This window comes from Tachyglossus aculeatus, chromosome 4, assembly GCF_015852505.1.
Source record: "Tachyglossus aculeatus isolate mTacAcu1 chromosome 4, mTacAcu1.pri, whole genome shotgun sequence".
Taxonomy (NCBI): domain Eukaryota; kingdom Metazoa; phylum Chordata; class Mammalia; order Monotremata; family Tachyglossidae; genus Tachyglossus; species Tachyglossus aculeatus.
Genome location: NC_052069.1, coordinates 53,796,779 through 53,822,823, shown reverse-complemented (window position 1 = coordinate 53,822,823; position 26,045 = coordinate 53,796,779). Strand labels below are relative to the sequence as shown.

Here is a 26,045-nt window from a genome sequence, read left to right as displayed (position 1 = left end):
CACTTTTTGTTTGAATATTTCTAATGTTTTTATTTGATTGAGCCCAAGGATGATGAATAAGACTATTTTCTTTTTTTCTAATTGGGAAGGTTTACAGACAGATGGGCTTCAAGAATGAAAAACATTCTATTGTTACATTTACAAATTTTAGCAAGCAGTTTTGTAGATCCAGATAGCTGTGCAGTTTTAAATGGGTTGAGTCATGGCTTTTCACCAAGCATGGTTCCTCTCTGAAAAGAATGCTATACATTTTTATTAAAATTTTAAAATCAGAGGTGAACACATTTGATTCAATCAATCCCATCTATTGCTTTCTTTGAGCAGTTTCTTGATGTAGGGTAAGGATGATTATGGTGCTTGCTAAGCGCTTACTATGTACCATGCACTGTTCTAAGCGCTGGGATAGATACAAGTTAATCAGGTTGTCCCTTGTGGGGCTCACAGTCTTAAGCCCCATTTCACAGATGAGGTAACTGAGGCCCAGATAAGTGACTTGCCCAAGGTCACGTAGCAGACAAGTGGAGGAGTCAGGATTAGAGCCCCATGACCTTCTGGCTCCCAGGTTCATGCTGTATCCACTAAGCCATGCTGCTTCTGATTGCATTCCATTGTTAGAGGACTCTAATCAGTGCAGGTGGGGCAGGAAAGCAATTTGTAACTTAAATCAACATCAAAAATAGTTTTGTCCATGCAGAGAATAAGGGATTAGGCATTTAATTGAAATTTCCGATTTCCAAATCTTTAAACCACAAACCACTTACAACTTTGCTGGATGGATGCAAATGGAAAGAACAATAGTTCATATAAACGTTGAAAACCCGAACTAGAGGATCTTTTTCTGTCCTGGACTGGTTGGGATAAAGTCCTGCCCCTGGGGCTGGGTATGGTTGGCGGGGTCCCAAGGAACCAATCTGGGCTTTAACGAAGCTGAACTCAGGATTCAGGAAGGCCAGAGCACCAATCTTTTCTTCCCAGCTCCCATCGTTGTTTGTCTCTATACAGAAATAATGATGAGTAATAATAATAATAATTTTGGTATTTGTTAAGTGCTTACTTTGTGCCAGGCACTGTACTAAGTGCTGGGGTGAGTAGTAGTAAATCAGGTTGGACAGAACAGAGTCCCAATCCCACACAGGGCTCACAGTCTTAATCCCCATTTTACAGGTGACAGAGAAGTGGAGCAACTTACTTGAGGTCACACACAGCAGCCACGTGGCAGAGCAAGGATTTGAATCATAATAATAATAATTATTATGGTATTTGTTAGGCGCTTACTATGTGCCAGGCACTGTTCTAAACTCTGGGATAGATACAAGGTATTTGGGTTGGTTGCAGTCCCTGTATCACACAGGGCTCACAGTCTTAATCCCCATTTTACAGATGAGGGAACTGAGGCACAGAGAATTTAAGTAATTTGCACAAGGTCACACAGCAGACAAGTGAAAGATAACGGGATTAGAACCTCAGTCCTTCTGACTCCCAGGCCCTTAATCTATCCACTAGGTTATTATGCTTCTCTAACTTGTTCATGGAATATTTAGGGTCAAGAAAAATACCTACAAAACTAATTGTCTTGATACACTACTCAAGCAGATCATAGTTTATAGGAAGTAAGGCATGGACAAGGGAACTCTACACAGCAAGTGAGGCAATTAAGTGAAGGAGAGAAGAGAGGGTAAGAGGGAGATAAGGGCCTAGTTTTATATTGAAAGTACATGAGTAAGATATAGATTATGGTGGTTTAAAAAACCCTATTTCTTCCCTGATTTTCTTGTTTTAAATTCAGGATAAATCCCCCAAACCCAGATTGTATGAGTGCTTAGGTCATGGATGAAGAGGATTTGCAGAGGACAAAGAGCAATGGTGACTTGTCCTAGTGGCAGTTGTTTTTTTTTAATTATATTTTGTAAAGTACTTTCTATGTGCTAGGTACTCTACTAAGCACTGTGGGAAATACAAGATAATCATGTTAGACACAGTCCATGCCCCACATATGGCTCACAGTTCTAATCCCCATTTTACAGTTGACATAACAGAAGTACAGAGAAGTCAAGTGATTTGCCTAAGGTCACACAGCAGACTAGTGGCAGAGCCGGGATTAAACCGCAGGTCCTCCGACTCCTAGGCCTGGGCTCTTTCCACTAGGCCACACTACTTCTTTATGTTGTGCTGGAGGTGTTGGAAAACTCTGAATAATCCTCAAGATCCAGGATCTAGCACCTTGCCCTAGGTACCCACTCCATGGGTGATGCCCTCCACAATTCTTTGAGCTAGATTTCCACACATGGTCTTCCCTGCTCTTGGAAAACATCTTCATTCATTTAGTCATAGTTATTGAGTGCTTACTGTTGCAGAGCACTGTACTAAGCACTTGGGAGAGTACAATGTAACAGTAAACAGATACATTCTCTACCCACAATGAGCGAGAGTTTTCAATCCATGGTTGATTTTGGGCTGATTCACTCTGTGAAGCCTTTTCCCTCCCACTCTTCATCCCCACTAAAATTCCTGTCCTCTCTTGGCCCCCAAGCTCAAAATTAGAAATTGACACATGTGCTCTGCCACTTTTTCCAGTCCCACTAAATAGTGTCATTTCTCTACATTTTACAATCAGTCATTAACTATAATGTGAATGTTCATTTTGTTTATAAATGCAATAGAATAAATAATCTATAAATAATCTAATAGAAATTATTCTATTAGATTATTTATAGATTATTTATTTTATTGCATTCTATTGCATTCTATGCATTCTATTGCATTTATTCTATTGCATATCACAGTCAAATGCAATTGTGACATCTGTACTCATCAAGATGCCTATTAAAATATATAATAATAATAATGGCATTTGTTAAGCATTTACTATGTGCCAAGCACTGTTCTAAGCACTGGGGGGATACAAGGTAATCAGGTTGTCCCACGTGGGGCTCACAGTCTTAATCATCATTTAGACTGATGAGGTAACTGAGGCACAGAGAAGTTAAGTGACTTGCCCAAAGTCACACAGCTGACTAATGGTGGAGCTGGGATTAGAATCCATGACCTCTGACTCCCAATCCCGGGCTCTTTCCACTGAGCCACATTATGACTATATATTTGTTCATATATGAATATAGATCTGTAATTACAAATGTTTATATAATACTTACCTAAATTTATGTACATATAGAGTTATACCTAATTAAATACCATATCATAAAAAATAAAAATAGAGCATCTGAGTTACCACCCATTTCTCTTACGACCCCTGTGTTTACATCTCAGCAATCAAAGTAGCTTGTCAGCCACATTCTAGAGGATAATTTGGACTGTTCAAACAAGAGAATTTAGAGCAAACTCTTCTCCTGAAGTGGTGTACTCAACAGTCCAAATGTATGGCTACTTAGGCTTTATCTGAGTTTCCTCTGTGGCTTCCAGATGCCCAGGTATTTCCTGATCTATTTTACCCCTAAAATATTTACTACTGTAAAATAACTATTTACTTAGATGTTTAGTTTGTAATCAAATTATATTCTTGCAACACTTTTTTCCATTTTTTTAAATCATTATTTGCAATATTGACAGGCTTAAAGGATTTCATTCATGACTTCAGAACTTGATTATATGCAATTAGAGGGAAGTTTGTTACCGTTGGAATGCATAATTAAAAATAAAGAAGCAAAGATTTTTTTGATCCTTGTTGCAATGTTTTGCCGATGTAATTAGATGATATTGAAGTTTTGCATTTTCTAAATTATCTATGTTATAACCTGTCAGATAAATTTCTTTAATCAAACCTCCAAAAACCTTCTATAAATATGATAGAAGCTATTTATATGCTTCTCTAGAACTTTTATGATTTTTGAAACTACTAAATACCATCTCAATGTAATGATATATTTATTAATTATAGTGTTGAGCAGGAAGATCCCACATTTTCCCAATTGGATTTTCCATAAGGATTAAATATATATTTTTTTCTTTTTGAAATGCACCATCTCTCTTAATTTGCCATTCAATTTATATTTACATTCATGGAATAAGTCTTTGAATATGATATCAAACAAATCTTTATGCAAAGAGGTTTTGATTAGATCAATTGGATTTGTATAAATTTCATGCTAGTAATATATTTTTATTTATACCCTTACATATGGATCTCAAGGGAATTGAAAAGATTATTGAAAATTATTTTTAAAAAATAGGTTACTGACATGGAGAAGCAGCGTGGCTCAGTGGAAAGAGTACGGGCTGGAGAGCCAGAGGTTGTGGGTTCTAATCCCGGCTCCGCCACTTGTCAGCTGTGTGACTTTGGGCAAGTCACTTAACTTCTCTGGGCCTCAGTTCCCTCATCTGTAAAATGGGGATGAAGACTGTGAGCAGTCTTGTATCTACCCCAGCACTTAGAGCAGTGCTTGGCACATAGTAAGCACTTATCAAATACCAACATTATTATTATTATGGCATTGAAAGTATAAATATGAGAATTGTTGGAGTAGTAATAGTATTTATGAAGTGCTTACTGTGTGCATATTACTGTACTAATTGCTGGGAGAGAGTGTACATGTAGGATTTAGACATGGTCCCTGGCCCTTGTGGGCTCACAATATAAGAGTGTAAGTGGGAAGAAGGGATTGGAGAAAGAAACATCAGGGATTATGGACATTAAAATTCAAGACTGATATATGCACAAAATAAAAGCAAAATAATAATCGTGTTGGTATTTGTTAAGCACTTACTGTGTGTCATGCACTGTTCTAAGCGCTGGGGGGAGGATACAGGATAATTATATGTGTGAGTCCCACAAGGGGCTCACAGTCTTAATCCCTATTTTACAGATGAGGGAACTGAGCACAGAGAAGTTAAGTGGCTTGCCCAAAATCACACAGCTGACAAGTGGCAGAGGTGGGATTAGAACCCATGACCTCTGACTCCCAAGCCCGGGCACTTCCCACTGAGCCATGCTGCTTCTCTAGGGAGCTATGTCTAGAGGAGCAGAATTTCAGATTACCTGGGGTTCAGAGTTCAGGGCACATCCACTAGCATCCATTTACCTGGGATTCTGTCGAAGCCTCATGCCATGGGTAGGTGCAGTGGGCACCAAGCATGTTGTAAGCAGGGGCCCTGGGAGGGAGAGAAGACAATGGTGGACCCATGGTGCTAATCTCGGGGATTGTGTCAGGGTTTGAGAGCCCGTGGAAGCAGCCTTTTAGGAATGTGGACTTAGAAGGGAATTGTAAGAGAAAATGTTGTGAAATCAAACAACTTTTCCCTTTTCTCATTGTTAGAAAGCCCGTTGTTGGGTAGGGACCGTCTCTATATGTTGCAGACTTGTACTTCCCAAGTGCTTAGTACAGTGCTCTGCTCACAGTAAGTACTCAGTAAGTACCACTGAGTGATTGATTGAATGATCACACCAAAAAGAAAAAAAAATAATAGTCCCACAGGAGTAAAAACCAAGCAGGTTTTCAGCTATTCACTAAACCTATAAGAGAGGGGAGAGACTGACCACAAAAGCCCATTGTGTGCAGGAAATGTGTCTGTTTATTGTTGTATTGCACTCTCCCCAGCACTTACTATAGTGCTGTGCACACAGTAAGCACTCGATAAATATGGTTGAATGAAAACAAGGTAGTAGTAATTCCATTTTTTGAACACCTACTTGGTGCAGTCAATTATACTAGGTAGTTGGAAAATGCAGAACAATGAAGCGATACATTTCCTGCAGTCAAGGAGCTCACATTCTAACTGGGGAGACAGTCTCACTTAATAAGTTAATCAGTCCATGATATTTAACATTTACAGTATGCAGAGCACTTTACTAAGCTCTTGGAAGAGTGCAATACGACAGAGTTGGTAGAAACATTCCCCGCACACAGTGAGCTTAACCAACAAGAGCTTTTCTTGTTCCCATGAGAGGTAATGATAATTTAGTAACCTGCCACCTTACCAAACACATTGTAAAATTCTGTTCCCCAAAAATTTTCTCTGATGATGAGCATATTAAATGCATAAATGTTGTGGAGCGAGGGAAGCACATTTTGCTGCTGAACTCAGTGAGATCTGACCGAAGAATCCCAGCTGGGCCTACTGGCGCCAGCATCATCAGTAACTCACTTGAATTTCATTTGGTTCCATTCTCAGGCTCGGTGATTGATGCGAATTGGAGTGTACATTCCTGATGTAGAAAATGGACAGGGGTGGTGTGTCTGCTGGGATTGGTTGTGGAAATGTTTAGGTTCCACTCTCCCGTTTTGGGGCTGAGGACCAGGAAACTTCTCTGCTGGGGCTCACTGGGAATTTGTGCAAAAAAAGCCAAAAACATGGAAATATATTGGGTGAGGAAGAGGAGTCAGACTGTGAGCCTGTTGTTGGGTAGGGACCATCTCTATATGTTGCCAATTTGTACTTTCCAAGTGCTTAGTAGTGCCCTGCACACAGTAAGCACTCAAAAAATTTGATTGAGTGAAAGTCAGGGGAGTGTGTGCAGAGCACTGAACCAAGCACTGTGGAGAGTACACTACAACAGACTTGGTGGACACAATTCCTGCCCATAATGAGAAGTTAAACTGGCTAAGAAAATCCCAAAATAGCCTTTGAAGATCAGCAGGGATAGCAGGGAAGTAGTAGAGAGAGAATCACTTTGATGCACACCCCAGCCCTAATAATAATAATAATAATAATAATGATAATGGCATTTATTAAGCGCTTACTATGTGCAAAGCACTGTTCTGGTGCTGGGGAGGTTACAAGGTGATCCGGTTGTCCCATGGGCGGCTCACAGTCTTAATCCCCATTTTACAGATGAGGTAACTGAGGCACAGAGAAGTTAAGTGACCTGCCCAAAGTCACACAGCTGACAATTGGTGGAGCCTGGATTTGAACCCATGACCACTGACTCCAAAGCCCATGTTCTTTCCACTGAGCCAAGCTGCTTCTCTACTGCACTTATACACATATCCTTATACTCTGCTTGCTTCACCTAGTTGTAATTTATTTTAATGTCTGTCTCCCCACTGTGTTGTAAGATCCTTGAGGGCTGGGGTCATATATAGCAATCTTTTGCATCATACTCCCAATAATTATAATAATAATAGTGATAATAATAATTGTGATATTTCTTCAGGGTGTATCATGTGCCAAGCATTATATTAATCGCTGGGGTAGATACAAGTTAATCAGGTTGGATGCAGTCCCTGTCCCACCTGGGGATCACAGTCTGGAGGAGAGGAAGAGCAGATGAGGAAATTGAGGCACAGATAAGTTAAGTGAATTACCCAAGGTCACACAGCAGACTAGTGGTAGATTAGGGATTGGGTCCTCTGACTCATGGGCCTGAGCTCTTTCTACTAAGCCAGTCTGCTTCCCAAATGCTTAATACAGTACTCTGAATAGAGTAAGTGGTTAATAAATACCATTAATTGATAGGTTCATTTGAGAGTTTAAAATAATGAAAACATATGGAAATCAAATCGGAAATAGGAATGGAAATAATGGACTGTGAAATCTTATTCAAAAAGAAAATAAGTAAAAAAATGAGGGATATTGTGCTCCTAGAAAAAAAAAGAAACAACAAGGGAGGAAAAAACTCCAGAGAAAAATGAAATGAATTGTTAAGTGAAATTGGAGGCAAAGCGATGGTGCAGTATGAAACAGCACTTTATTGAAAAAGATACTCAAAAATGTAAGGAAAGAGGATGGGATCCAGCAGTAATCAAATAACAGTGAAATGGAAATGGCAGGCCAAGGAAATAGAAGGAATCAGTAGAACATTACAGTGGAAAATCTGTATCAGTTGTGTCTTCATAGCTACCTCTTCACCACTGCCATAACCAGAGTGAGGCTCTCACGGATGGGAGAGTATGTCACTGTGCAAAACACAATCACCATAACAAATCTTGTTCATTTTTTCTTAACAACTTCAGAATTTGTGTCATCATTTCTGCCACCATACTGCCAGGAGTGGCAACCAAGCTGCCACCCTGAGCCAAACACTTTTATCCTATCATAACTACTACCTGAGTAATCAACCGCCTCACTGATCTCCCCACACACTTCACTCTACCTCCCAGATCAACTTTCAAACATCTCCCTATTCATTAGTAATCTCCAATGGCTATCTATTCCTCTCTGCATCAAGCTGAATCTCCTGATCATCCATTTTCTTCCCTCTACTTAAACTTGCTTCTCTCTCACTACACCTTCACATTTCACTTATTTCATTCCAACTTCCTCACTGTACCTCAATGTAGTCCCTCACCGCTAGCTTGTCACTCACATTCTCCTTTCTGCTAGAACTCCTTTCCCCATCATAGAACTCTTCCCCCATCATATCTGGCAGACAGTGCTCTCTCCATCTTCAACACCTTTTGGCAATAGCAGCCCCTCCAGGAGACCATATCTGATTAATCTTTCATTTTCCGACCTCATTTCCCCTTCTACTGGCCCTTCAGCTCTTCCAAATCACCTGAAAACTTGGGCCCGCCTTTTTCCCCCAGTATCCTCCCACCACATACACAAACACCAGCACTTACATGCACAGGCTTAAACTCTGTTGCATCCCACTACCTGTCTCCCCAGTTAGATTGTAAACTCCTTGTGGGCAGGGATTGTGTCCACTACCTCGTATTCTTCCATGAGCTTACTACAGTGCTTTCACAGAGTAAATGTTCAATAAATTCCACTGATTGATGGCATAGATTCATGGACCCAAATTATTTGTGAAAGGACTGGGGCTCATCTGTTGTTTCCGAGTGTAGGCTCCACATACCTATCCACATCTACCTATGTGATTGCAATGATCAAATTTTTAAAGTATGGCTGACTAGAGAAAATGCAGCTGAAGTTGTCTGAAGCATTGTGATAAATGCATCCATCTGAAAGATTCAGCAGAATACAATTTCGTATAAAACAATAATAATAATGATGGTGTTTATTAAGCACTTACTATGTGCCAAGCACTGTTCTAAGTGCTTGGGTAGATACAAGGTAATCAGGTTCTCCCACGTGGGGCTCACAGTCTTAATCCCTATTTTACAGATGAGGGAACCGAGGCACAGAAAAGCTAAGTGACTTCCCCAAAGTCACACAGCTGGTAAGTGGCAGAACCGGGGTTAGAACCCATGACCTCTGACTTCCAAGCCCGGGCTCTTTCCACTAAGCCAAGCTTCATAGGAATCAGTGTTAGGTTTATTATTTATTGCATCTGTTCAGGACCCTATGCTAAATTCCTGCCAAAATAATGGTTTTTATTGAGCTTCTACTGTGTGCAAAGCACTGTACTAAGCCCTGGGAAAAAGAACTCAAATGAGGATATCATGTACTAATCTAAGCAGTGAGGAAAGGCGCAAGGATACTGAATTATACTCACAGAGAGCCCGCCACCTGAAAATGTGGCGAGGAAAGATATACTGGGAAAGAAACAGCAGATAATTTTCAATGAGAAATAACACTAAATAAGAATAGCAAGAAGAAAAGTGCAGTTCAGCCCTGCTGGAAGAAAAATGGTCCTCAGGCATCTCTGTCACTCCAGTTGGGGCCTCTCTTCATCTAAACTCTCACATCCTGTCCACGTGTTCCAGTAATCAGTCAATCATATTTATTGAGTGCCTACTGTTTGCAGAGCACTGCATTGAGGGCTTGGGAGAGTACAATAGAACAGAGTTGTTAGACATGTTTCCTGCCCACAAGAAGCTTACACTCTAGAGGGGAAATAGGCATTAATATAAATTTAAAAAATTACAGATATGTATGAAAGTGCTCTGGAGCTGAGGGTGGGGTGAATAAAGGGTACAAATCCAAGTTCAAGGGAGATGTGGAGGGGAGAGAGAGTAGGGAAATTAAGGTTTTTGCCAGGGAAGGCTGCTTGGAGGAAATATGATTTTAGTAAGGCTTTGAATGTGAGGAGAGTGGTGGTCATCTGTCGGATACAAAGTCCAGGTCAGAGGCAAGAGATTGGAGAGCATAGGGTTTGTGGTGAGAGTCAATCGTAGTTATTGAATGCTTACTGTTTGCAGAGCACTGTACTAAGCGCTTGGGAAGTACAAGTTGGCAACCTATAGAGACAGTCCCTACCCAACAGCGGGCTCACAGTCTAGAAGGGGAAGATAGATGGGATTGAGGTACAGTGAGTACATTGGCCTTAGAGGAGCGAAGTAAGTGTGTTAGGTTGTGGTAGGAAATCAGGGAGGTAAGGTAGGAGGGGGTAAAGTGATTGAGTGCTTTAAAGCCAGTGCTAAGGAGTTTAATGCAGAGGCGGATGGACAACCACTGGAGGTTCTTGAGGAGTGGGGAAAGACCTTGGCATTGACTTTAATTTCAAAGAGATCAAAACCGACAACGAGCTCATAACACCCTTACAAAGAATTTAGACATATTTTACAAAAGTTTTGACAATTTCCCAAAACTCCATGGACCAGCAACATAAAGAGGGATCGGAGATCGTGCATACTTTGGACATTTAAAAAAAATCCTCTAAATGCATCTTTCAGTGTAATAGATCTGTTGTCACAAATGGTTAAAGACATTTAACTGCTAGTGTCAGCTGATAATCTAGAGGGGCACAAAAGAAATAATCGGCGTTTCTTTGAACCAGAATTATCCTGGTTTGCTAGAATGCTTTTTGGGCCTGTAAATTAGTTCCAAAAAATTGACAGTAACATGCAGACTATAGCAAGCAAATATAATCCGCATATTACTTTACTCCTTTTTGGAGAGACTTTCTAAAAAAGACACTTCACAACAGGAGTTGTCAGACTTGTTTTTCTTAGCAAGAGCATCGCTTTTATATTATGAATTCTTTGTGATAGCTCCATTTAAACAAAAAGACACGACTCATATCTTTGCAATATATTGCAGGTGGCTTGAAAAGAGCTAATTAAATCCCACGTTTTTCGTGTTGGCTACAGCGTACCTACAAGTTTTAAAAAAGGGGAAGCAAAATGGACACCCCCAATTAAAAGATTGCGTTCCTAAATACTCAACACAATTTTCACAATTTTCCCATTCACGCCGAGGATGCCAAGAGTAACATCCTCCCAGGGAAGATAACCCGTTCCGTGCCCACTTAACAGATGGTCTCCTGTAGCTGCTGGCAGTGCCCACGAGGCTGCTGGCAGCACAGCCTTTTTCCATTGCTCCTGGTCTCCTGAAAAGAAGCCAATCTGAAGGCAACCCGGTGTTGAAACAGCATGAAGAGCAAAATCTCTGATCAAGTGCTTAGATCGAGAAGCAGTGCGATCTAGTGGATAGTGATAGTAATGAGAGTAATAATAATTGTGATATTTATCAAGAATTTCCTAGAACTAACAGAGCTCACATTTAGTAGGAATTGAGAAGTAGGTATCTCATCCCCATTTTACAGATGAGGAAACTGTGGCTCAGAGATTTGCCCAAGGTTACCTTACCAACACGTCAGTGGCAGAGCTGGGATTAGACCTTGGGTCAGCCTGTGCTCATTCAATTGGATGGTGGCAGAAAGGGAAAAAAATACAAGGTAGTAAGTAAGAACAGATTAGCAATTTGTGGAAGTTTGATCTTTCTCATTGATAAAGAATTTGGCCTCACCGCATTTTAACTGAACATAGGAATGTAATGAGAGAAATGTTGTCTAATACCATCAGTCTATGGAGAAATTGCATTTGCAACTTGTCTTTACCTTTAGATTTGCTGAAAATGTTCATTGTTTAGAATTCCAAATCTCAACTTCTTTTTATATATATCATAAATTCAGAAAACTTTGAACCAGAATAAGCATGTGAAATTTGATAGTCATATTTGCTATTCTCTAATTGACCATGGTATATACTAACCCTACTGTTTCCATGTGATTGAGACTTAATGTAGTTTTGAATTCCCACCCCATCAGAATAATAACAATAGCATTTGTAAGCACTTCCTGAGTTCCGTAATACTGCTACACATTGGGTCAGATTACACACCTCCCTTCTCTCCTTCTCCAGCCCAGCCCGCACCCTCCGCTCCTCCGCCGCTAATCTCCTCACCGTACCTCGCTCTCGCCTGTCCTGCCATCGACCCCCGGCCCACGTCATCCCCCGGGCCTGGAATGCCCTCCCTCTGCCCATCCGCCAAGCTAGCTCTCTTCCTCCCTTCAAGGCCCTGCTGAGACCTCACCTCCTCCAGGAGGCCTACCCAGACTGAGCCCCTTCCTTCCTCTCCCCCTCATCCCCCTCTCCATCCCCCCATCTCTCTCTCTCTCTCTATATATATATGTACATATTTATTACTCTATTTATTTATTTATTTTATTTGTACATATCTATTCTATTTATTTTATTTTGCTAGTATGTTTGGTTTTGTTCTCTGTCTCCCCCTTTTAGACTGTGAGCCCACTGTTGGGTAGGGACAGTCTCTATATGTTGCCAATTTGTACTTCCCAAGCGCTTAGTACAGTGCTTTGCACATAGTAAGTGCTCAATAAATACGATTGATGATGATGATGATGATCTGATACAATTCCCATCCCATATGGGGATCACAGTCTAAGAGGAAGGGAAAACAGTTATTTTATCCCCATTTCAGTATGTAAGAGAGCATTGAGGCAGTAGTCAAATGAAAAATGCAGTGCTCAACATATGCCTCGTATAAGTTTACCAGAAGTTCCATTTGGACAAGAGAGTCATATGTTTGGAAGTTCTGTCCTGTCACCTGACTGGTTTAAGAGGGGACACATTAAGCATCCTGCTGTAGGCTAACATGCATTGCTTGGCACATATTAAGTACTTAATAAATACCATAATTATTATTATTATGCTGGGACAGAAATCCTCAGCCCATCCCTCTAGTCTTGCTTGTCAGCATGGGTGTGAGCAACAGTCACTACCACCACCATAGGTCAACTGGTCCTTCAGGCCTTGAATAGGAGCTTCTGGTGCTGCAGGACGAGGCAAATCCCCATCATCGTGAACATCCTATTCTTAGGCTAGTTTAGTTTAGTCATGGCTGCATTGCCATGATTGCCACTGCTACCTGCTGCCCAACTCAGGGTGGCAAAGCCCATGACAGGTGTGGCTGGGAGCCAAGATGCTGGGCCTATGAAATGGCCAGTGGCAGAGCCTGACAGCAGTAGAAGAGAGCAATAGTGGGGAGGAGTTATCTCCTGCTCCATCCCATCCCTAACTCTTCTATTTCCCTTGCAATTTCTGTTCTTTCCCTTATCCCATCATCCCCATTCCTCTTCCTCTTCACTTTTCTTCTTATTTCTCTTTCTTTTCCTTGGTCTCTTCTTAATTTTCCTACACTTTTAATTTTCCAATTTTCCATCTCTGTCTCCCTTCTCCTTTTTTTAACCTCTCCTTTCCCCTTTTTATCAATCCAACAATCAGTAGCCCAAAACAAAACTACTCATCTTCCCACCAAATCTCTGTACTCTTGATGACTTTCCCATCACTATAGGCAGCACCACATTCCTCCCTGTCTCATAAGCCCATAACCTTGGTGTTATTTACGTCTCATCTCTCTTATTCAACCCACATAACCAAACTGTCACCAAGCTCCTGTTGGTTCTACCTTCACAAGATCACTAAAATCTGCCCTTTCCTCTCCATCCAAACTACTACCACATTGATCCAAGCACTTATTCTATCCTGTTTTGACTTCTGCATCAGCTGACCTCCATGCCTGCTCTCTCTCCCCACTCCAGTCCATATTTCACTCTGCTGCCCAGATCAGTTTCCTAAAAAAAAATCAGTTCATGTTTCTCCACTCTTCAGGAATCTCCTTGCCCATCTACCTCCACATCAATCACTTTGGTCCCTCCAGCGTTATGTTGCTGATTTACTTCTGCAATCCATCCCAGTCAGTTTGCTCCATCTACTCACTGTACCTCGATCTCTCCACCTACCTCTCACCTGTGTCCTACCTCTGGCCTGAAATGCCCTTCCTCTTCCAATCTGGCAGACCATCACTCTCTCCTCCTTCAAAACCTTATTAAAATCACATCTCCAAGAGTCCTTCCCTGACTAAGCCTGCATTTCCCCTACTCTCTCTTCCTACTGCATCACTCTCGCACTTGGTTTTGTACCCTTTGTTCATTCCCACCCTCAGTCCCACAGAACTAGGTGGTGAGCTCCCTCTAGACTGTAAGCTCCTTGTGGGCAGGGAATGTATCTACCAATTCTGTTATATCGTACTTCTGTATATTGGGAAATGGCATGGCCTAGTGGACAGAGCGTGGGTTGGGGAATCAGAAGTGCCTGGATTGTAATCCCGGGGCCACCACTTGTCTGCTGTGTGACCTTGGGCAAACCAACTTCTCTGTGCTTCAGCTACCTCATCTGGAAAATGGGGATTAAATCTGTGAGCCCTATGTGGGACAGGGACTGTGTCCAATCCAATTACCTTGTATCTATCCCAGCGCTTAGTACAGTGCCTGGCACATCTTAAGTACTTGACAAACACCACAGTTATTACTCTCCAAAATCCTTAATACAGAGCTCAATAACTATGATTAATCTGTGAGCCCACTGTTGGGTAGGGACTGTCTCTATGTGTTGCCAACTTGTACTTCCCAAGTGCTTAGTACAGTGCTCTGCACACAGTAAGTGCTCAATAAATACGATTGATTGATTGATTCTGTTCTAGTGTTTTTCTCCCCCTCTGAACTGTAACTTCCTTGTAGGCATGGAACATGTCTACCAAATCTGTTATATAGTACTCTCCCGGGCACCTAGTACAGTGCTCTACACCCAGTAACCACCCAATAAATGTGATTGATTGATATATTTATTGACTTCTTCCTCCATGGATAGCACTTCTGTCCCTCCCCTTTCCCAGTCTCCCCTTCATTCACTCCACCTCCCCTCTCTCTGCCCCCTTTGACTTGGCCCGTTTTAGGCTGTATGAGCCTTGTCCCCAAATGGGGAAATTTTCCAGGGCAACTACTACCATGCAGTGGGCACCATGTTCCCCCAACTTGAGACTTTGCAACCATTTCAGCTGCACAGTCCTGACCCTGTGTTATCCTCTACATGTCCCCCCAACTCCTCCTCATAATTTCCAGTTCCCACTAGTTCCAGAAATTGCCTGTCAACTCCACTTTCCATTTGTGTAGGAGGTCTGAGGGTCAGTTTTCTAGCAATCCCCTTGGCCTATCTGGTTTAGAAAGGTATAACAAGATCTAGATTTTAACTCTAGAAGTTCAGTTCTCTGGAAATTTCCCTGAGAAATTCATTTAGACAGTTTTGCCTTGATAAAAATAAATAGGGAAAATATGGAAGTATTTTTTAAAAAACTTAATGTAATTTCACTTTAAATCTATAGGAAATCTTAATAAATAGCAGCTTTAGTGGGACTACTCGACATGACAGACTCAACTAGTAAAGCACGAAATGGGGTTCAATTTGCTGAATACAGTATACAGTACAGTTTTAAGTATATTGAGCTTAGGGAGGAGGTAGGAAATCCATATGGATATGCCTTGGAGGCAAGAAGAAATGAAAGATTGCAGAAGAGTTAAGAGAGATTTTGGGATCATCCATGTCGAGTTGGAAGCTGAAGTCATGGGGCGTAGTAGCTACTGAATAAATGAGTTTACTGAGTCTCAATCTCAACTTTCCTGCAGCTGATCTCTTTCTCGAGTTCAGACTTCTGTCTCGAATTCTCCCCAGTCTCTCATCAGATCACTACTCTCCCCACCTTCAAAGGCCTTCTAAAACCACGTTTCTTTCAGGAGACTTTCCCAGATTGATTTCTAATCTCCTATCTTGTATCTCCTGCCGACATTTCATTCATTCATTCAATCATATTTATTGAGTGCCTACTGTGTGCAGAGCACTGTACTAAGTGGTTGGAAAGAACAATTCAGCAACAGAGACAGTCCCTGCCCACAATGGGCTCACAGTCTAGTAGTGGGGAGACAGGCAATAAAACAAGTAAACAGGCATCAATAGCATCAATATAAATAAATAGAATTATAGATATATACCCATTGTTAATATAAATAAATAGAATTATAAATATGTATGTATATACACAAGTGCTGTGGGGACGTTAGCAAAGGGAACGAGTCGGGGTGATGGGGAGGGGAGGGGGAACAGAGGAAAAGGGGGGCTTAATCTGGGAAGGCCTCCTGGATGAGGTGAGCCTTCAGTAGGGCTTTGAAAGGGGGAAGTGTGAATGTTTCAGCACTTCTGCATCATGTAAACGCAAAATATTCACAAGGTTCCCTTGATATCTTACATCCCCCTTTATGTTTATTTTAATGTCAGTCTCCATTCCTGGACTGTAAGATCTTTGACTGTAGGAATCATGTCTACTATGGCCTAGTGGATAGAGCATGGGCCTCAATCAGAAGGTCATGGGTTCTAATCCTGACTCTGCCACTTGTCTGCTGTGTGACCCTGGGCAAGTCACTTCTCCGTGCCTCAGTTACCACATCTGTAAAATGGGGATTGAGACGGTGGGCCCCACATGGCACAGGGACAATATCCAACTCGATTTGCTTGTCTCCACCCCAGCGCTTAATAAAGTGCCTGGCACATAGTAAGCACTTAACAAATACTATCATTATTATTATACTGTACTCCTTGAGGCATTTAATAGAGTACTATTATGTGAACAGTAGATATTCAATCAATATTGTTGATTGAGAGGAGGATGGGAAACCAGAACAAAACCTCAAGGACACCCTCAGTTAGGGGATGAGAGATGAATAAAGAGGTGGAAAGAGAGACCAAAAATGAGGGGCCAGAGAGATAAGGGGGGAATGTTGAGGGAACTGACTTTGTTAAAGCAAAGTTAGGGAACATTTCCAGAAGTAAGGAAAGGTCCGTGTGGCCAAAGGCAACTGAGAGGTCCAGAAATACTAGGAGAGTGTGGAATACATTGGAGCTGGCAATGAGGGGATGTCACTGGTGACATTGGAGAGTATAATATCAGTAGCCTGTGTGATCTCAGATGGTAGAGGGTCAAGGACAAAGACAGAGGAAAGGAAGTAGAATCAGCAGGTGCATTTAACCCATTTGAGGAGTTTGCACAAGAATGAGAACAGAGAGATGGGTGAAAATAGATAATAAACACTTTTTTACAGCTTACTTCCTTACTGTTTGAAAGTCAAACTTAATCTCATATTCTATTATTGTTAGTTTATGAATTGAATAAATAAATGTATTAAGTTAACTTTTTCCCCAAAAGTTATGTTATGTCAGTTTGTTCCCTGACTAGGCAAATTGGTAAAACAAGGAATATGACAGAATTATTATTGAATCTGGCTCATTGTTTTAATGGAATAGTTATTTCTACATCATTAACATGTATGCTTTATGTATTCTAATATGCTTTTTGTATCTTTATATTTTTCCCCAAGATAATAGTTGGAGAAACTGCTGTGTTTTGTCTACAACTAGCCACAAGGGATTTTGAAAACCAAGAAAAAACTATTTTAACAGGAGACTGTTGTTATATAAATCCACTGGTGCGCAGAACTATCCGATTTCTTGGTATGTGTTCTTTTGTTGTGTTTTTGAAAGAATGATTTTTTTAGAAACTTAAATTAATGGGTAAATGATTAAGATCATAAGTGCCTTGTTTTGTCCCTGAAATTCTTATTATAGCTTAAAGCAAACTTTTTGCACTACATACCAAATTTAGAGATAACCCCTTCTCAGAATCCAGACTCTATCTGTATCTATCTATAAGAATAATGTACTATCTATAGATTCTTAATAAATCTGAAGAAATGAAATTTGATGACAACATGGTAGCCTACAGATAATAAGAATTACAGAGTTATGGAAACATATTTATATATTTAGTTTTATATATTTAGTTTTTCTGTGTTTTGTCTGAAAACACAGAAAAACTTTATTTCGCTCTAGACTGTAAGCTCATTGTAGGCAGGGAGAGTGTCTGCCAATCCTGTTGTATTGTACTCTTCCAAGTACTCCCAAGTACAGTGCTCTGCACATAGTAAGTGCTCAATAAATGTGATTGATTGATTCAAAGAAGACACCACCAAAGGTTGCATTCATCTATAGGTATGTGAAGCAGTGAAAGGACCTATATGAGACCCAAAGTCCTGATCAAAAAATGACTTCTCACATCCAGTGCCTGAAAATACCATTTCAATCTCATTTGAATTGGTAAATACATATTTATTAATTCTCCCCATCTAGACTGTAAGCTCCTTTTGGGAAGGGAACATATCTGCCAGCTCTGTTGTATTCACCAAGTGCTTAGTACAGTGCTTTGCATACAGTACGTGCTCAGTAAATTCCATTGATGGATTGATTCTGCAATTCTCCATTAATTGTGTAATAATAGTGATAGTAAGCACTTACTGTGCTAAATTCTGGTGGAGAAACTAGCTGATCAGACCAGATACAGTCCTTGTCCCACATGAGGGGCACAGTCAAAGAATACATATTTTAATCCCCATTTTACAGGTGAAGAAACCAAGGTCTAGAGAGGCTGAGTTGCCCAAGATCACACAGCAGGCAAGTAGCAGAACTGGGATTAGAACTGAGTTATCCTGAACCCCCGTGCTCTTTCCCTTAGACCACCCTCCCTCCCATTATAATGCACTTTTTAAAGCATTTTTTTGCAATAGCATTGTTGAATTTTAATGATGGTTTTATTTACAGAGAAATAGTACTTGGAAATAGTACTGCAAAATTTACCCTGCCTTTTTGTAGAATAGGATGTGAAATATCCTATTTGAAAATTGAATTCAAAATATATTGGTATGTAATATCTTGCTGTTCAGTCATGTACCTATATTGTATTTTTATCACTTTCTAAATATTTTATAGTTTAGGTAAGTGTTTTTGGATCTTGGCAATCATTCAATCAATCAATCAATCGTATTTATTGAGTGCTTACTGTATGCAGAGCACTGTACTAAGTGCTTGGGATGTACAAGTCGGCAACATCTAGAGACGGCAATGTGTTAATGCACTTTAATTTTTACTATGGGAACCAATTAAGAATACTAAATTGGGGTACGGCAATATGTTTGTTAAAAGGAAGGAACCTTACCTCTGTATGAGAATGATGAGGCTCAGATTTCATAGGTTGTATTTAATTTTCCAGTCTACAGCTGATTTCAGTATTTATCATTGTCAAATTCTTGTATCTTATAGAGATGATCTGTAGCTAATTAGTCACCCCAAAATAAGTTATCACTTTTGTGATGCTGTAAAATAAGAAAACTTCTCCCTTTCTAGAGTTTTCCATGTATGAAATGCTTAGACTCTCTCCCCACGAAGTAATGTTACCTACTATTGAGAGCCAAGGGGTACCTCACCCTTTTACCCTCTAGACTGTAAGCTCATTGTGGACAGGGAATGTGTCTACCAACTCTGAGAAGCAGCATGTTATAGTGGATAGAGCACAGGCCTGGGAGTGAGAAATTCACAGATTCTTGTCCCAACTCCGCCACTTGTCTGCTGGGTGACCCTGGGCAAGTCACTTAATTTCTGTGTGCCATAGTTCCCTCATCTGCGAAATTGGGATTGAGACTTTGAGCCCCACCTGGGACAGGGACTGTGTCCAACCTGATTTGCTTGTATCCACCCCAGCACTTAGTACAGTGCCTGGTACATAGAAAATGCTTAACGAATAATAATAATAATAATAATGATGATGGCATTTGTTAAGCACTTACTATATGCAAAGCACTTCTCTAAGTGCTGGGGGCAGATACAAGGTGATCAGGTGTCCCACGTGGGGGCTCACAGTCTTAATCCCCATTTTACAGATGAGGTAACTGAGGCTCAGAGAAGTTGAGCAACTTGCCCAAGGTAACACAGCAGACATGTGGCAGAGCTGGGATTCGAACCCATGACCTCTGACTCCAAAGCCCGTGCTCTTACCACTGAGCCATGAATACCATAATCATAATTATTATTATCCATTATTAACTCTGTTGTACTCTCCCAAGTGCTTACTACAGTGCTCTGTGCACAGTAAGTGCTCAATAGATGAGTATCATTGATCTATCAATTGAATGACTGTGAGTGTTGGCCTAGGAAGTCTGTTCTTTCAGTCATTCATTCATTCAATCGTATTTATTGAGTGCTTACTGTGTGCAGAGCACTGTACTAAGCACTTGGAAAGTACAAGTTGGCAACATATAGAGACAGTCCCTACACAACAGTGGGCTCACAGTCTAGAAGGGGGAGACAGAGAACAAAACAAAACATATTAACAAAATAAAATAAATAGAATAAATATGTACAAATAAAATAAATAAATAAATAAATAAATAGAATGATAAATATGTACAAACATATATACATATATACAGGTGCTGTGGGGAGGGGAAGGAGGTAAGGGGGGGATGGGGAGGGGGGGGGAGGGGGAGAGGAAGGAGGGGGCTCAGTCTGGGAAGGCCTCCTGGAGGAGATGAGCTCTCAGTAGGGCCTTGAAGGGAGGAAGAGAGCTAGCTTGGAGGATGTGTGGAGGGAGGGCATTCCAGGCCAGGGGGATGACGTGGGCCGGGGGTCGACAGCGGGACAGGTGAGAACGAGGCACGGTGAGGAGGTTAGCGGCAGAGGAGCGGAGGGTGCGGGCTGGGCTGTAGAAGGAGAGAAGGGAGGTGAGGTAGGAGGAGGTGACGTGATGGACAGCCTTGAAGCCGAGGGTGAGGAGATTCTGCCTGATGCGTAGGTTGATTGGTAGCCATTGGAGATTTTTGAGGAGGGGAGTAACATGCCCAGAGCGTTTCTGCACAAAGATGATCCGGGCAGTGGCGTGAAGTATGGATTGAAGTGGGGAGAGACAGGAGGATGAGAGATCAGAGAGGAGGCTGATGCAGTAATCCAGACGGGCTAGGATAAGAGCTTGAACGAGCAGGGTAGCGGTTTGGATGGAGAGGAAAGGGTGGATCTTGGCGATGTTGCGGAGGTGAGAACGGCAGCTTTCGGTGACGGCTTGGATGTGAGGGGTGAATGAGAGAGCGGAGTCGAGGATGACACCAAGTTTGCGGGCTTGTGAGACGGGAAGGATGGTAGTGCCATCAACAGTGATGGGAAAGTCAGGGAGAGGGCAGGGTTTGGGAGGGAAGACAAGGAGTTCAGTCTTGGACATGTTGAGTTTTAGGTGGCGGGCAGACATCCAGATGGAAATGTCCTGAAGGCAGGAGGAGATGTGAGCCTGGAGGGAGGGAGAGAGAGCAGGGGCAGAGATGTAGATTTGGGTGTCATCAGCGTAGAGATGATAGTTGAAGCCATGGGAGCGAATGAGGTCACCAAGGGAGTGAGTGTAGATCGAGAACAGAAGGGGACCAAGAACTGAACCTTGAGGAACCCCTACAGTAAGGGGATGGGAGGGGGAGGAGGAGCCTGCAAAAGAGACTGAGAATGAACGACTGGAGAGATAAGAGGAGAACCAGGAAAGGACGGAGTCTGTGAAGCCAAGGTTGGATAGTGTCCTGAGGAGAAGGGGGTGATCCACAATGTCGAAGGCAGCTGAGAGGTCGAGGAGGATTAGGATAGAGTATGAGCCGTTGGATTTGGCAAGCAGGAGGTCATCGGTAACCTTTGAGAGGGCAGTTTCCGTGGAATGTAGGGGACAGAAGCCAGAGTGGAGGGGGTCGAGGAGAGAGTTGGTGTTGAGGAATTCGAGGCAGCACGTGTAGACGACTCGTTCAAGGAGTTTGGAAAGGAATGGTAGAGGGAGACGGGGCGATAACTAGAAGGTGAGGTGGGGTCAAGAGAGGGTTTTTTTTAGGATGGGAGAGACATGAGCATGTTTGAAGCAGAGGGGAAGGAACCAGTGGAGAGTGAGCGGTTGAAGATGGAAGTTAAGGTGGGGAGAAGGGACGGAGCGAGAGATTTCATGAAATGAGAGGGAATGGGGTCAGAAGCACAGGTGGCCGGAGTAGCACTTGAGAGGAGGGAGGAGAGCTCCTCTGAGGATACTTCTGGGAAGGATGGGCGAGTAGCGGAGAGCGTTGAGAGCTGGGGGGTTGGAGAAGTTGGGGGAGTGACTTTGGGGAGGTCAGACCTGATGGATTTAATTTTATTAATGAATTAGGAGGCCAGATCGTTGGGGGTGAGGGAAGGAGGAGGGGGGAAGAACCGGGGGCCTGAGAAGGGAGTTGAATGTACGGAAGAGCTGACGGGGATGATGGGCATGGGTGTCAATAAGGGAGGAGAAATAGTTTTGTCTGGCAGAGGAGAGGGCTGAGTTAAGGCAGGAAAGGATAAACTTGAAGTGAACAAGGTTGGCTTGGTTTAGTTTAGACTTTCGCCAGGAGCATTCAGCAGCTCGAGCATAAGAGCGAAGGAGTCGGACAGTGGCAGTGATTCAGGGATGTGGGTTAGTGGTACGAGAGTGGCGAAGGGAAAGGGGAGCGAGCTAGTCTAGCTGAGTAGAAAGGGTAGAGTTGAGAGCAGTAATCTGATCATCAAGATTGGGTAGAGAGGAAAGGGAGGCGAGGTGGGGTGTGAGGAGCTCAGAAAGATGGATGGGGTCAAGAGAGCGGAGATCTCTGTGAGGGAGTAATATGGATTTACAGGGGAAAGGAGTGTGAGTGAGGAGGCAGGTGAGAAGATTATGATCAGAGAGAGGGATTTCAGAGTTGGTGAGGGTGGAGACAGTGCAGCGGTAGGAGATGATGAGGTCGAGGGTGTGACCAAGTTTTTGAGTGGGCGAGGTGGGGTAGAGCAAAAGGTTGGCAGCGTCAAGGAGAGATAGAAGGCGGGTGGCAGAGGAGTCACCAGGGATATCCATGTGGATGTTGAAGTCTCCGAGGATCAGTGTGGGCATGGAAAAGGAGAGAAGGAAGGTGAGGAAGGGGTCAAAATCGTTAAAGAAGTTGGAGGTGGGGCTGGGAGGGTGGTAGATGACGGCTACAAGAATCTGGAGGGGATGGTAGAGGCGAATAATGTGGGCTTCAAAGGAAGGGAAGGAAAGGGAAGGGGGAAGAGGGATATTGCAAAAGCGATGTTGGGGGCAAGGAGGAAACCGACACTTCCTCCTTTTCCGGTGAGTCTGGGGGAGTGGGAGAAGAAGAGGCCTCCACTGGAGAGAGAGCAGCAGAAGAGACCGTGTCGTCCGGAGACAGCCATGTTTCAGTTAGGGCGAGGAGGAGTAGAGAGCTGGAAAGGAATAGGTCCAGGATGAAAGGGAGCTTACTTATAACGGAGTGGGGGTTCCAGAGGCGACACTTGGCAGCAGCTGTCAAGGGAGGGGAGGGAGGGGGAAGGGTGCGAAGGGTGGATAGGGTTTGGATTGGGATGAGTTGGCGGGGGCCTAGGCAGGGAGAGTGGGAAGAGGGGTGGCGATGGGAAAGAAGAGCTGGGATGTGGTGGGGGAGAGCTGGGATGGGGTGGGGGAAGTGAGATTTTGCTGGGGGGAGGGGAGGCAAGGCTCATATTGGTTTTCTAATCCACCCTGGGGCCCTCTCAGGCTAGCCGAGGAAACACTTCAGTCTCTCAGTGGTTCCCCTAGCCTAGACCCAATTTCCCTCGAGTGTCTGGGGTCATTTGAACAATAATAATAATAATGGTATTTGTAATTGCTTACTATGTGTCAAGTGCTGTTCTAAGCATTGAAGTCAGAGCATGCCATCTGGGCCTGCTGAGTGGAACACAACCAACAAAATCCTCATCCTACAGGAATAGTAAGAGAAAGGAGGTATTCCTAAATAGCAAAAATAGCAAATGCCCCAGTGTCATTGAGATAATAGACTTCCAGAAAATAAATCACAGCAACATTTGGCCCAATAACTGTATACACACCTCTGTATCGTTGTGTCTGTATAAAGGAATGCTAAATAGTCTATCTTAATCATTGCCATGTTTAGTCAGAGATTTCTTAAGCCAGGCATACTTTCAAATCTAACACCTCCTTACTTAGGCATGAATTTGTTTACACATCCAAATAGGCTGCATTTGTTGTGTGTTTGCAATAATTCGTCATATGAAATTTTGTCAATAAAGCTAAGGTCTCCTGACTTCAATCTTTAAAACAATAGTTAATAAAATATTTAAAAGACATTTGTTTTACACACTTCAGCCTCCCCAAAATTTGGATCACTTAATAAGGTGCATGTTATATATTAATCATTAGCTTTTCCAATAATCTATAACCTGTGTTTCCTACGTATAACTTTTTTCTATTAAAATAGGAAAGCATTATGTGGGGTCTATTTTGCAGCCATTTCTGCTCACCGATTTCTCTGGAGAAACCATACCACATAATAGACCCTGAAGTTTTTCAGCACTAAATCACAAAAACTTCATCAAAGGACAGTGTTTAAAAATTCAAAGATAAGAAGCTTGAGTTTATTCTTGGAACTCTCACTCAGTGTGTGAATATCATGGGTGATAGTGGTGAGAAGAGGGATGTGAGAAGAACAGGGAAGTTAGTTGGATTAAGGAAAAAGTGTATAGATGGCATTTTAAATGCAGAGCAACTGGGTTTTGGGAATAATCTTGTAATGGGGATTTCAGTAATACCCAAATAAAGGAAAACCTTTCTATCACCAGCTCTATTGTTGACTTCTTATGACCTTGGGAAGTTGTTTAACACTGCTTCAATTCATTTATTCAAAGAGAAAAAGAGGATTTTCTCTGGATTGAAGCTTCAATAAATGAATGGCTTTAAAATGTTTGGGAGAGTATTTGAGTATTTTAGATTAGCATTATCATAATGGACTTTAACTTATGTTTTTAAATCAATTAACTTCCTAAATTACTTTTTTTCCCTCTTTGAGTAGTGATATTTACATATGTATTGATCATTGTCAGTTTGGCTGGTACAATAGTTCATTAAAGTGATTTTTAAAAATTTATTTGAGCTACTGAGATACTACTTATTAAGGTAAAATATGCCTTTTCAGAGTGGGTCAGTGAAATACCTGCATAAGCTCATTTGTACCTCACATAAGTATCGACATTTTTAATATGGCCTAGTAATAGTGTGGGCCCAACTCTACCTTATCAATTAATCAATCAGTGGCATTTACTGAGCACTTTCTGTGTGCAGAGAACTGTGCTAAGTGCTTGGGAGAGTACAATATAGTAGAGGTGCTGGCAAGATCCTTGCCTTCAAGGAACTTACAGTCTACTATCTTTCCTTGCTGATCATTTCTTATCAGCTAACCCAGGCAAAAACAAACAGTTGAAAAATAAAGCAGATAAATATCCTTAAATATTCTGAATATGGATTAGTAGCACTATCTTGACATGTTACATCTGTTGCTCTCTGTAGGCATATCTATCTGTGAGGACTGATGGGAATAAAATCCCAATTGACCAAGTTATATAGTATTTATTAGATATGGGTAACAGTAAATGAAAAGTACATTTTGGGTAATGTTGATTTACCATTTTCAAGGGCAAGAATGTTGTCATTTGCATCGCTATCCTTTTATTTGTAGGATACCTTTGTAGGGGTTCTGTGATCATGACTTAGTGGGAGTTTCATATATAAAGGACAGAGGAATCTTGAGATCTGTTTTTTCGCTTGTTTGGGTTTTTTAAAAATGGCCAGAGCACATCTAATTCCACAGTATGTACAAATTATTTTATGTTTCCATTATCTTTCCCAGATTTTCCCATATCTCGATCAGTGTACATGCATGAAGTAGTTGTCAATTTAAAATGGTTGTTTTAAATCAAATTTATAACTCTTTCATATCTAAAATTAGTTTTTCAAGCAATGCAGATCTTTCTCTGAACATTTCTGGCTCATTTACATTTTGCTAGATATTGAAATGAAAACTGATGGCTTTGGGCTTTAGTGCTAATTTGCAACTCCAGAAAAAGAATTACCTACCTGGATGGGGCTTTAGAGATGTTCATCAAAAGCCAACACATCTGTTCTGCCTTTGAGAAATTGTGACAGCATTTCCAAACCAAACAAAAATAAATAAAGGTTCCTACAATATATTTAGGTGTGGTGGTAAGTATAGACCTTAGGAAAATGTTGCCTTAGATAAACTCTTCAAACAATGCAGTTTAGGTTGTTCAGAGTACATTTTTGTGCTTTACACTCTGTCTTTTAAACCTGCTATGCATAAAAATGTAGCCAGTGGCAAGCAGTTGAAAAAAACCATTGTTATAGTAAATAATTCAACCCTCTCTCCAATGCAAACA

At 41.7% G+C, this 26,045-nt stretch overlaps 1 protein-coding gene across 2 annotated transcripts in view; it reads left to right on the top strand.

Annotated features, from left to right (window-relative positions):
• The window catches only part of PLPPR5 (phospholipid phosphatase related 5), a 113,352-nt gene that overhangs the window by 26,030 nt on the left and 61,277 nt on the right, over positions 1–26,045 (top strand). For both annotated transcript variants that reach the window (XM_038745260.1, XM_038745261.1), the window contains exon 2: positions 17,306–17,438. In XM_038745260.1, the coding sequence (XP_038601188.1) occupies positions 17,306–17,438 (133 nt within the window). The remainder of the gene's footprint in view (positions 1–17,305; positions 17,439–26,045) is intronic.